A 12528-nucleotide genomic window follows, 5' to 3' on the forward strand; every position below is an offset into this window, starting at 1 on the left:
GGACTGTTTTGGTCAACTTAAACATTTTAGTTTTCAAAACTGTTTCAGACGCATATAGTTCAGGTTCATACCTTTAAAATGACTACTTGCACATCACCATATGATTTTTCTACGATTTATGGTGATTTTTACAAAACTGTCTATCATTTCAGAAACAAAACCGGACCAGTCTGTGAATATGAATATTTTCACACAAGTTGGAGATCGCTAAAAATCATGAGAAAATTTATGAACAAACTAGACACACTTTATAAACTCTCAGAATTTGCGGTTTTTGATTTAGACATTTGATGACTTTCTATAAATTTTCTAAGAACAGTAACAGAAACGTTATTACTAGAAAAATACCATCAATTTCATTTACGCCTTGTAACTCGTTGAGCAAGGTGTATATCATTATGTAATCATATATTATTACATTATATGTCATTTTGTCTTGGTAATTAGACATACATCAGAAAACAAATGGATTTTTACCTTCACAAGTATGGTAAATAATTAATTTTTATAAACAAAGTTTACATCCGTTATACACAAACATTTGGTAAACTATGACAATTATAGTTTATGAACACTACTACTACCCTTGTTGTGATAAACTATAATAGGTATAGTTTATGATACATTTACATAACAAACTATAATTTGTATTAATACTCTATTCTCGTTTAGCAGTTCCTAAATCAAAACTATTAATTATATTAGGTTCTACGCCATTTTGACCCGAACCGTCTATCGTACGACACACGCATTTCGTTTTGGGACTAATGTGAGTAATCTACCCCATATTTTATAATTTTCAATACTTTTGGGGTGTATCATGTGGTTCTAATATGTTCCAACTTCATTTTATTGTTTTATCACAATTGAGACATTGTTGGGACATTTATACGTGAGTCATTAATTGTATAACTATTGTTTGTTTACGCTACATGTACTTGTAGTGCATTATCATTTTTAGTCTAATCTCCATGACTATGCCCGTATTCTTGAGGTACGTTATGGACAATAATAGCGCTATTGGGTTGACCACCCCGCCTTGGGACGCTAAGGTGATTGATCGCACGTGGTTGAGTGTGTTTGATGATTAGATGCTCCATCCTATATATATTTATATATATATATATATATATATATATATATATATATGTATATATAGGGTGAGGACTTATTGTTGTTGTTATCATTTGTTAATAAATTTTGGATTTATAAACCGTTATCTCAAATACAATTGTTTGCCGACTTCAAAAGAAAACAAATTGCAAATTATAAATGTTTCAACTTCACAAATTTTCTCTACTAAAATTAGATTACTCACCAACTCTCGTAGTTGACCTGTTTTTACCCATGATGCAGATTTGAAGAATGAAGTTGATGAAAAATAGGTTGTGCCTTAGAAATCCACAAGACTATTTAAATTTGATGTAATAAATGTTGTTCGTATTTGGATTTGTATTTGTATGTTGTGGATCTTGTTCGCATACTTAGTACTTAATTGAATCTAATCATATTATAACATAGTTGTCATGAGACTTTGAACAATATATCACGCCTTGATCGATTCCGACAAGGATCGGGGTGTGACAATAGGTAACTGACTGGGTCAGAGTTCGACAACGGATTTTAAAAGCTACAATTTGTGTAACGCCCGGTTCCCAGTATGTATTTCAAATTAATTTATTCGTTTTTATACAGGAACTCGACGAGTTGGAGGCCCCAAACTCGTCGAGTAGGAATGGAATTTGGACGCGGGATCTAAAGAATACTCGTCGAGTCGAGAGCCTCAACTCGACGAGTAGGGATGCCAGAATGAAACCCTGATTTTCAGGGTTTAGCACCCTATTTAAACACCTTAACTCCAAAGGTTGGCCTCATTTACAGCCTCCATCGTCCCAAACCCTAGCCAAGAAACCCTAATCCACTTTTGGAGAGTTTTGAGCCATTTTGTGCATTCTTTATGATTTTGAAGCTTGTAAAGGAAAGAGAAGCTTGGGGATTCAAGAGGAAGCCAGTAGATCCAGAGTTTGAGCTGCATTTCTAACTCATTTGAGGTATAAAGTTGATACCTTGACTTTCTATTATTTAGATCTTCATTTAGGGTAGTATGTTGTCACTTTTGGGCCATATAGAAGTCATTTTCGGGATTTGAGTATATCATGAAGTTGTGTTCAGATCTAGGCACTAATGAGCTTGTGAGGCTTAAAGTTGCCAACTTTATCAAGCCTTGGCCCTTCCTCATGCCCTAGATCTCTTATATAGCTTAGTTTTGGTGTTTCTAGCTTCATGACACCATGCATGGACGTAAAGTTAGCAACTTTACGTGGTAACTTAGTTCTAGAGGACCAGATCTATGGTTTGGAAGCGTTGAACTCGATTAGAAGTGACTGAATGGATTTAGACTAAAGGGAACTCGACGAGTTGTTCATCTAACTCGGCGAGTTGGATCGTGGTCCCCCAACCTTTTCTATTATTAAGCAAACTCGACGAGTCTAGGAGATGACTCAACGAGTTGGTCATGGTTTTTGGGTTTTGAGGATTGAAGAACTCGACGAGTTCAATTAGGAACTCGACAAGTTGTAGTGAAATGTCCCGATTATGTTGATAGGAGAAACTCGACGAGCTCATGCAAGAACTCGACGAGTTGGATCGCGATTTAAGAGATTTATGATTTATGGGACTCGGCGAGTTGAGTCAACCCAGAGGGTTGACTTTGACTAGAACGTTGACTTTGACCAAAAGGTTGACTTTAACTTGGACTTTGACCAGAGTTGACTCTTAAGGGGTCATGAGTATGGAAGAGTAATTAAAGGAGATTTTATGTGTAGGAGTTTGAGGGGAGTTGATTGTAGAGCCGAGGACAGTTCAACTACTTCACGACATTTGAGGTGAGTTACCTTCCAGTAGAAGTGGGTCTAAGGCACCAATGTCGGCCCACTAGTAGGTGATTGTAGTTGAGATGTTTGTCTTTGTGATAATTGTCTGGTGTGCCACTATCTGTTATGCTTTATGTGCTAGTATGCTATAATATTATGTGATAGTGGTAAGAGGGGCGAAATAGTCCCTGGTTACCGGTTGAAAGAGACCGAAGGGGTAGACAGTACCCATCTATGCCTAGCAGTATGTTTACGATATGTTACTATGTGGTAGTGGTAGGGGTGAAATAGTCCCCGTAACCGGTTGAGATAAACAGGAGGGGTAGGTCGGACACCCCGGTATGTCTGACAGGGGTAGATTGGGCACCCCGGTATGCCTAACAAGGGTAGGTTGAGTACCCCGGTATGCTCAGCAGGGTAGGTCGGGCACCCAAATATGTCTGACAGTATGTTTATTGTATGGTATGTGGTATGATGAGGGAACTCACTAAGCTTCGTGCTTACGGTTTACAATTTTGGTTTCAGGTACCTCTTCTTCGAAGGGAAAGGAGTCGGCATGACTGCAGCGCATCACACACACGATTTTCCGCATATGAGATTCTTGGGATTTGTACTCTGACATTATTTATTATGACTTGTTTTGAGACTTTTGATTTATGATTTTTTATGATATGAGATAACATTGATGGCGTTTTCAGTAATCTGTGAATTATAAATGAAATTTTCGGTCTTAAACTTTGGGATGTTACAATTTGCTAATTAGTTTTAGAAGTTATATTGGAAACTATAGTTATTAGACTTATCCAAGTGAGAGATTGTTGGATTAGGTGTCTAAGCCCATAACTATAATTGATATATAATTAAATTGATAGTATCATAGTCCTTTTGGATTGCCCACAAGAGTAGCAACTAGACAATATTATATTTAGAGAGAGAGAGAGTCTTGATGTATTATTTGATTAATAAATTGAAATAAATAATTCGTTAATATATTATGAAAATAATATATTAATTAGAAATAATAATATTTAATTAATATTTAATCAGAAATTAATTGGAATTAACTTTAGGATTAAAGGAATTAATTAAAAGTGCATGAACTGAAATGTAATTGTTTAATAGTTCAGCAAGAGGCATTCTAGAATCCTTTATATGGTTTGGACGGTTTCTTTAAGCCTAAGGCCTTCTAGAATTGTCCTATGTGGATAAACAGGAAAGTGGATAATCACCCGGTTTAAGTTGATCTTGGATTTAGGCTTATCTAGGGTTTCCTGATTGCACTATAAATAGGGCATAACCCTATGATTTTCGGCCACTCAATCCTTCGAAGAGCTAGCCGAAAATTTAAGCCTCCCACCTCTCTCTCAATTGTATTCCTTTTGCTAGTGTTGGGTGTGAACCATTAGAGGCATGACATTTGTGACACGACTTTATCAACACAAGGATTTGCATTGTTATTACTATATAACAATGAAGGTATGATTTTTATAACCCTATATATGTATTTTCGAATATATGCTAGTGTTCTAGGGTTTCTATTTTGTTGTTCAAGTTGTATGTTCAGTTAGAGAAAACATAGATTAATTATTTAAGGTTGCATAGGATTTATATGTTTTGCATAATACCCATCAGTTATTTCTTTGGATGATATACTGGTTGATGATCGGCTGAATTATGTTGAGAGACCAGTGACGATCTTGGACCGGGAGACGAAGACCTTGCGCAATAAGGTGGTATCTTTGGTTAAGGTCTAGTGATAGCATCGAAATGTTTCCGAATGGACTTGGGAACCAGATGCTGAGATGCGGGAACATTACCCCCGAGTTATTTGCGGTGACGGACTTCGATGACGAAGTCTGATTAGAGTGGGGGGAGAGTTGTAAAATCCAAATTTTTGAGGTACTTTGTAATTATTATCTTCTTTGTTTAGGGTCGTCGTGACGTGGTGAAGGACCACCACGACGTGGCGAGTCGAGACTAGATCGCATGTTTCATTTAGTCACCACACCGTGGCGGCTTGCGGCCACGATGTGGTGGCCGCATGATGGTAAAACCCTAATTTTTGGGTATTTAAAGGAAAGTGGAGAGGCTAGGGTTGTCCGCCTTCAGCCTCCATCACTGTGAAACCTATCATCTCTAACCCTAATCCTCCTTGGTTCTCTTGTGCTCATTTTTGGTAGCCTTGGAAGCTTTTGAAGGAAGAAGGATGAATCATTGAGCTTAGATCCAACAAGCAAGTCTCCATTCTTTATCTTAACACTCTTCTAGACCTTTGTAAGTGTCCCAAACTCGAATTTTATCATGATAGAATGCTAGATCTTGAGCTTTGTCCCATAATCTTCTTATTATTGTTAGTTACAATGGTGGGATTTCATAAAGTTTGCAACTTTATGAATCTCTGGGACAATTGGTGAAATTGGTGGCTTGGATCTGAAGTTTAATTGTACATTGTAATCATGCATGAGATTTAGGTTATAAACTCTCTTTTTGACCTAATATGGGTTCAAGACATGCATTGGACATGCATGTCTATAAAGTACCAACTTTCATGTTGATTTTAGTGTTAGAAACACTACTAGAGAAGATGGATTTCAGATTTAAAGGAACAAGTCCTTAATGATTAAGTTCATGTCTTTTGGAACATAGGGTTTGAGTTTTGGACCTTTTTGGATGGTCCTTGGGGGCAAAGTTAGAAACTTTATCCCTCTAGATCATGTTTTGAGTGAGCTCCAAGATTTGTAGCTCGAGAGTTTGAAGAAAACAACTTAATCAATTAAGCTGTTTGGAACCTCGTTTCCACGACGTGGTGTCAGGTCACCATGCCGTGGCGACTGGGGGTCGGATCGTATGTTTTGTCCTTTAGGTATGGGTGTTCAAAAATATTCGTATCCGAAATTTCAAAATTCTGAATTATCTGAAAAATCGGATATCCAAAATTTCGGATATCTGATTTTTTGGAATCGGAATTGGATAGTGTTTTTCAGATTTTTCGAATAATTCGCATATGTGATATCCGAAAATTTTGATTTTAATTTATACATTATTTGTTATTTTAATCACATATGTCTTGTAATATGAATGTTAGTAACTAAAACATATTCATAATACCCTTAATTAAATAACTATATTGCTTAATATGCCTTTCTAATTTAAAAATACGTATTTCTAATATAAAAACTTCATATGCCTTTCAAATTTGAACAAAAGTTCAAATTTTTGCATATCCGTTTTGGTATCCGAATCCGTATCCGAAATTTCGGATGCGTAATCGGATACTAAAAATCAACTATCTGAAATTTCGGATATCCAAATTTTCAGATATCCGGTTATGAACACCCCTACCTTTAGGGATCACAACATGTTGAAGAACCAACACGACGTGGCAAGTCAATGTTGGCTGTTGACTTTGACTTTTGACCTTGTTTTGGCTAGGTTTGACCTAGGGGTACTTTGGGTATTTTGATTTATAGTTGAGTTTGGTCAATTATCATTGAATAGGTGTTCGGTTGACATGATTTCGGAGCAGAGACCCATTTTAGCTATTTTTCGTCTATTTGTGAGGTGAGTCTTCTTACTATCTTAAGTGGGTCGAAGACACCAAGGTCGGCCCACTGTATTATATGAGTAGAATGTATGCTATTGTATGACTTTGAATGATGTGATTGGATGATTTATGTATGGAACTAATCTGGGCTCGGACTTGTTATGGACTCGGGGTTGATACGGACCTGGCATATCTTATTGCTGTTACTTTGGGTTGATACGGACCTGACACAACTACATGTTGTTATATTCAATGTGTATGCTGTATGTGATATTTTGGGAAACTCACTAAGCTTTGTGCTTACAATTATGTTTGTGGTTTCAGGTACTTCTGATACAAAAGGGAAGGGCCCGACATGATCGTAATGCATCCACCCATGTTCCACTTTTCTCTAGGATTTGGATTTGTACTCTGATGATTTCTCTTATTTGACATACTTTGTTGAATTTGTTATGGATACTCGATCCTTTTCAATTGATTCAAAAATAAAAATTTTATACATGTTTTTGGGACGTTACATGTTCAAGGTGTGGTGATTCAATGATGATGAGAAAGGGAAAGAAAGATTAGACTGATGGCGGTGGTTGACTTTTAATGAGTTACCAGTGGTGGTCGACGCCAGATGGAGACCTTGATGGAGATGGATGGGCTTAATGGTGGGCCTATGATGGCATTCTCTTTTTCCAAATGAAGAAGAAACAAAAGCTAGATTATGTTCTCCGATGACGACAACCAAATCCTCACGAACGTCATAGTCGGTGGTTCTTCTGGTTATCCGTACTATCTATGTCGTCGCTTGATCTGCCGTTACGACTATTGCGTTGGTGGCCACATCAAGCACAACCATGTGCTTATTGGAATCTTCATTGACAATTGGATTATTGATGAAAATGATTGAGTGAGATTCCGTCGAAAGATTTGGAAGTGTACCATAGTCGATGTTGAGGAATCTCTTTGTGCGATTTGAGAGAGAGAGAGCATGGGTCCCATATTTTTTATTTAATAAAACTTAAAGTTAAATAGAAATAAATATTAGAAGGGCAAAATTGTCTTTTCAAATTACGAAAAACACCAAAACCCCAACAAAAATCGTCGATAAGGACTAAATCCGCACGATGAAAGGCTTATGGACCGTTCTAAAACAAATCACAAACCACATGACAAATTTTGCAATTTTGTCTTTTCCTGCTTTCATTCTACATTTCTACCCATTTCGCTCACAAGTCAAAACCCTGGACAGGCCGCTTCCCGTCACACTCTCACAGTTAATGCCCTAATTGAAACAATGCATCTTCGTAAGAAGAAGAACAGACCGAAACCACAAGTTCCTGGATGCGAAAACCCCACTCTTGAACAAATTGATGAACAATCTGGTGGTTTGAGCTTGTCAGGACGGATTAGTTTGTCTTCGATATCGGAAGACGCAGGAATAATTGGGAACGTGACAGATACAACTTCTTGTTCGAGCTTTAAATGGGACGACGATGATTCCGCAGATAGTTTTTGTGATTTCACAGATACTGCGTCGAACTCAAGTGGGAGCTCTGTTGTTTCTAATTTGGATGTGTATAGCCGCGGCAAGTCTAGTAGAAGGAGCCGAAAGAACAAGGTGATTGCTTCAAGTGGGACGGTATCCAATATCATTGGAAAAGATTATTCGTCTTTTTCCAACAAGAGGACATCTGTTCATAAAGGGAATGGGCCCTCTGATGTTGAAAAGGTAATTGAACCTAGATATTAATTTTAATAGTCATAGAAAGTAGAAACCCCCACATCCACATATTAAATTAAATTGTCGATTCCAATTAATTTTCATATTGTGTATACACATGGGGCCAGGAAAAAGAGCTTTTCAAGAGTAGTCAGCATCAGAACTCAAACACAAGTTATGAAGACCTTGTGGCTGATCTTGAGGCATTTGACCCTGTACGTAACTTGCACTTTGTCAGATCATTAAAATTACATATGACTTGTCATTTTAAAGGTTCTTAATATTGAACATGTGCCTGGAATTAGTGAATGATAACCATGATATTTTTCATAAATTGATGAGGGTGAGTTTATTCTTCATTTAATATTATTTTGGGTTGTGGCAGTTCACGGATAGGATGTCTGACTTAGCTTCACCATCTCATAATAATCTCCCGGGTAAAACTAATATGTCATATAAGGGCAGGTAAGATGTTGTAATTTGTTTTTTCTTACTAAAAAGTGGAACGTTGAAAAGTAGTCCAACAGGATACTTTAACTGTTTGTGATTTTCTTTTAGGAGTTATTCTGATGTTGTTAGTTGTGATTTATCTGGCCACAAAATTTCTTCTACATTGCCTCACGACATGTTGGAAGCTCTTTTTACACCAAAACGGGAGCCAGTCAAAGTGAGCTGCAGGAATGTAATAAAATCGATCCAACCATTTGGGCAGAAGCTTGACAATAATCCTTCACAAGACATAGCGAAAAAGCTGCATCTTTCTGGTAAGTAAAATTTTATTAGGTGAATACAACAAGAAATTAACTGCAGAATGTGGATCAATATCACTTTGGGAAAATTAGCGATCCACATTATGTGGTTATGAGTTAGGTTTAGGCTTAGTACTTTAAAAAAATAGCGGCTAACCTAACCAAACCAAACCAAACCGTTTACGTGTGTGTAATTTTTGATATAATTTATTTCTTCTGTTTGTGTTTAGGTAAAAGGGATGATTATCGGCACTACAGGAGACCTGCAACTCAACATTGGGATTTAAAGAATTCCTATTATGACAAGGCAAAGTTTTCTTATCTTTTGTATCGCCTTTATTTTGTTTGTTTTTGTTCTTTCATAGGTTTAGGTTGAAACCCACCATCCAGCGTGTTCACATTTGGTATCTACATTTTTTTTGGGGACCAAATATGGACACATCTAGTAGTTGGATGATGGATTTTAACCTAAACCTTTAAATTAATATGTAGTTATTTCTATTATTATAACATTAAAAATTTATTTTTTTATTTTGTTTATATAATCTAAATACAACTACATTTCACATGTTCTAACACATATTATAATGTGAGATGGATTCAACAAATATTATGACCCTTATATATCATTATGGACAATTGTTCACATTAGCTTTGATTGTGGGTGGCTTTTCAACTGACAAAGTTGTACTTGAACTACAATATGTTAGGTCAATTTTACTCTACATTTGTAACCTAAATCCTTCTTTCAATAAAGATGTGTTTTCATGGACATTCTATTTCGCAGGCTGCAACCGTGTCTGCAAGTGGAAAACTGGAATGCGCAACATATCTCTCTGAAGAGGTAAGTACACAAGAGAAATGCTTCCTCTTGCAAGTCGCAAGAAATTCATGCAACTATTTTTCAATGAAATTGTATAAAATTTTATTGAGCCAACAAGAAACTTATTTGTTTTATAAGGTATTACAAGTGTCCATATGATTGTCTCACAATAATTGAATTTGGATTTCTCCATGCTGATGTATGGATTAATCCCCAATACGAGTGTCTTGGTAATGAATACACGAGAAGCCATAGGAAAGGTCTTTGGTTTATGCTTTGGCGTCACATTTCTTGGGGACATGATCAAGTGATCAATTGTAGTGTGAGTGTGTGGTAGTTTTGATTCCAATGTGGATGGGACTCCTTGTAGGCAATTTGTTAAAGGAAATTCTTATGTACCAAATAGAGTTTATAATTATTTATGCAGGGAAAGATGCACGCTGAAAAGGCTCGGCAAGCAGATAAAAGGGCGAGCGAGGATCTATTCTCTATAAGGTTTGTCACTGTGTAATAGAGATGACAACAAATATTGATGCTTTTACAAACTAATATTTATATCGATATGATGCAGGATCAAAAAATTTGTAAATCTGCTAACAGTGGATTTACATGGACAACAGTCAGAGGAAGGAATCAAGATTTTAAAACTTCACCTTCTATTTGGTGCATATGTTTGTTGTACGTATCTATTTCATTTTCATCATATATACATATTTACCGTTTCTGATTGTCTTTTAATCGATGTGATCTACAGCTGTTGGGAAGTTTCGTATCATTATTGGAGGAGCTGAGATGTCGATGCTGAAACAGTCGGTATAAGTCATCCTTTTTTCTTGTGAAAATGAGCAACGCCTTCTATATGGTTCCAAGGATCAATCATCTTAGACGTGGGTATTTGTATTTTTTTTTTTTTTTTGTAGCTTAGGATATCGAATGTTTGGTGCAGGTTGTTGATCTCTTACAAAAGGAAAACGTTGAGTGGGTGGAAGAAAACACATGTACTCTCCTAATCAAACTCGATGGGCAGAAGAGACAATTTGGCTTCATGGACGACGTAAGTGATTCCGAATGATCTTTGAAAGGCCATTGTTTATAAAAAAAAATAAATTACATATATATATTTTATAAAGGGTATTTATGCAAACAACCAAAATGATGTTACAATTGATATTAGCATGCGGTTTACACATGGACATGGTGCATGGAAATTTTATCCATGTTAAGTATAACCATTTAATATCCAACATACGGATGGTATGAAGGGACGCCTTGCAAACGAATGATTTTATAACCTCCTATGAAATTTGGGCTGCTTCCACGTAGCTATGTCTCTATGAGATCTCAAATGAATGATATCATGCATGAAATATTTTTAAAAGAATGATTGCATTAATCGTTATTTTTGCATTCTATTTTGATTTAATTTTTATGCTAAATCATGAAACCATAACTAACAAAAGCTTAAAGCTTATATATTCCATGTATGTATCAGGAAATGTGCGGGGACCACATGAAGTAGTTACAATTTTAGTCGATAAACAACAAAAGTTTTGTTGTATTATAAACTCTTGAGAATGTAATTGACACATTTTTTCTTATGTAATATTTCTGCAATAAAGTACGCTGACATAAAAGGTATTAGTTTGTTCAAACAATCAATGGCCAAAATTAAATCCTATCATTTAAGTTGCACTCTCCTTGCCAATCTATTTTGCAGGCTGCAGCAGCATATGCATGTGGAAAACGTGAATATGCAACATATCTCTCTAAACTGGTAAGTGTTCAAAGAAAGCAAATATTACCGGGTTATTTAAGTCTGTTTAAATGAAGCTGTGTAAATGTCATTGAGTCAACTAGAAACTCTGTGTTGTTCTATAAGGTATTCCAATCTTTGTGATGGAGTATGCTCCAACATGAGTGTGCTGGTAGTAAACTAAAGAAATCAGAATTGGCTTATGATTCCAATCTTCCAGCTACCTACTGGATTAAACAGTTACTTTGCAATCTGCTGTGAAATGCGTATGTAATGAATTTGAGTTTATGATTCTTATGCAGGAAAAGATGTGCACTGCAAATCAAGCAGATAGAATGTCAAGCCTGAATATATTCGATTCAAGGTTTGTCACTATATATGTGTGTGTGTGTGTGTGTTGATATTGATAATGATATTGGATGCAGGAACAAAAACATTAAGAATTTGATAGAAATGGATTTACATGGACAACATGTACAAGAGGGAGTGGAGCTTTTGAAAGTTCACCTGCTATTTGGTGCATTCGTTCGCTGTAAATATATATATATTTTCATACATATACATACTTTCTGTTTCTGATTATCTTTTGATTGGTGTGATCTACAGCCGTACGTTGTTTCCGGGTTATCACTGGATATGGTAGTAAAGGGACTGGAATATCGAAGCTGAAAGAATCGGTATGAAATTAAAAGAGCATCTGCCTTATTTAGGTTTCACTCATCAATCGCCTTATGTGTATGTTCTTAAGATGCCGATGCTTCTTGTAGGTTGTTGATCTCTTACAAACTGAAAACATTCAGTTCAAGGAAGAAGACCCAGGTACTCTCTTCATCCAACTCGATGAGCAAAAGAGAGAGTTCTGCTTCCTGGAGTGTGGTAGCGACCTTGATTAATCTTTTTTGTTACATACACATTTTGGCATCTGATTTATGAGTATGAAACAAATATACGGCTCATTGTATGTGGATTTTTATCTCTACAAGAATATAGATAAAACATAAATCGATAAAATTATAAAACTACATTGTGTTTTATTCATATATAAATAAAATGAGTAAATTACAGTTTTGGTCCC

At 36.1% G+C, this 12528-nt stretch overlaps 1 protein-coding gene across 1 annotated transcript; it reads left to right on the top strand.

Moving 5' to 3' along the window:
* The first annotated feature begins 7561 nt into the window (after window positions 1–7561).
* LOC145135807 (uncharacterized) lies at window positions 7562–12528 on the top strand. The gene is made up of 15 exons (XM_079070019.1): window positions 7562–8137; window positions 8257–8343; window positions 8514–8593; window positions 8687–8892; window positions 9108–9184; window positions 9665–9721; window positions 10128–10195; window positions 10272–10378; window positions 10455–10513; window positions 10647–10754; window positions 11418–11474; window positions 11756–11817; window positions 11879–11985; window positions 12060–12130; window positions 12221–12528. The coding sequence occupies exons 1-15, from the start codon at window positions 7703–7705 to the stop codon at window positions 12344–12346; spliced, it is 1707 nt and encodes a 568-aa protein (XP_078926145.1). The 5' UTR covers window positions 7562–7702; the 3' UTR covers window positions 12347–12528.

This window comes from Lactuca virosa, chromosome 9 (genome assembly GCF_052849685.1).
Source record: "Lactuca virosa cultivar CGN04683 chromosome 9, Lactuca_virosa_CGN04683_v6, whole genome shotgun sequence".
In the NCBI taxonomy this organism is placed as follows: Eukaryota; Viridiplantae; Streptophyta; class Magnoliopsida; order Asterales; family Asteraceae; genus Lactuca; species Lactuca virosa.

Excerpts from the sequence above, each read along its gene's own strand:
- LOC145135807 (XM_079070019.1), top strand. The coding sequence starts at position 7,703 with ATGCATCTTCGTAAGAAGAAGAACAGACCGAAACCACAAGTTCCTGGA. Across the intron at positions 10,379-10,454 it reads ATTTGGTGCATATGTTTGTT|CTGTTGGGAAGTTTCGTATC; the intron begins GTACGTATCTAT and ends TGTGATCTACAG. Across the intron at positions 12,131-12,220 it reads TATCGAAGCTGAAAGAATCG|GTTGTTGATCTCTTACAAAC; the intron begins GTATGAAATTAA and ends TGCTTCTTGTAG.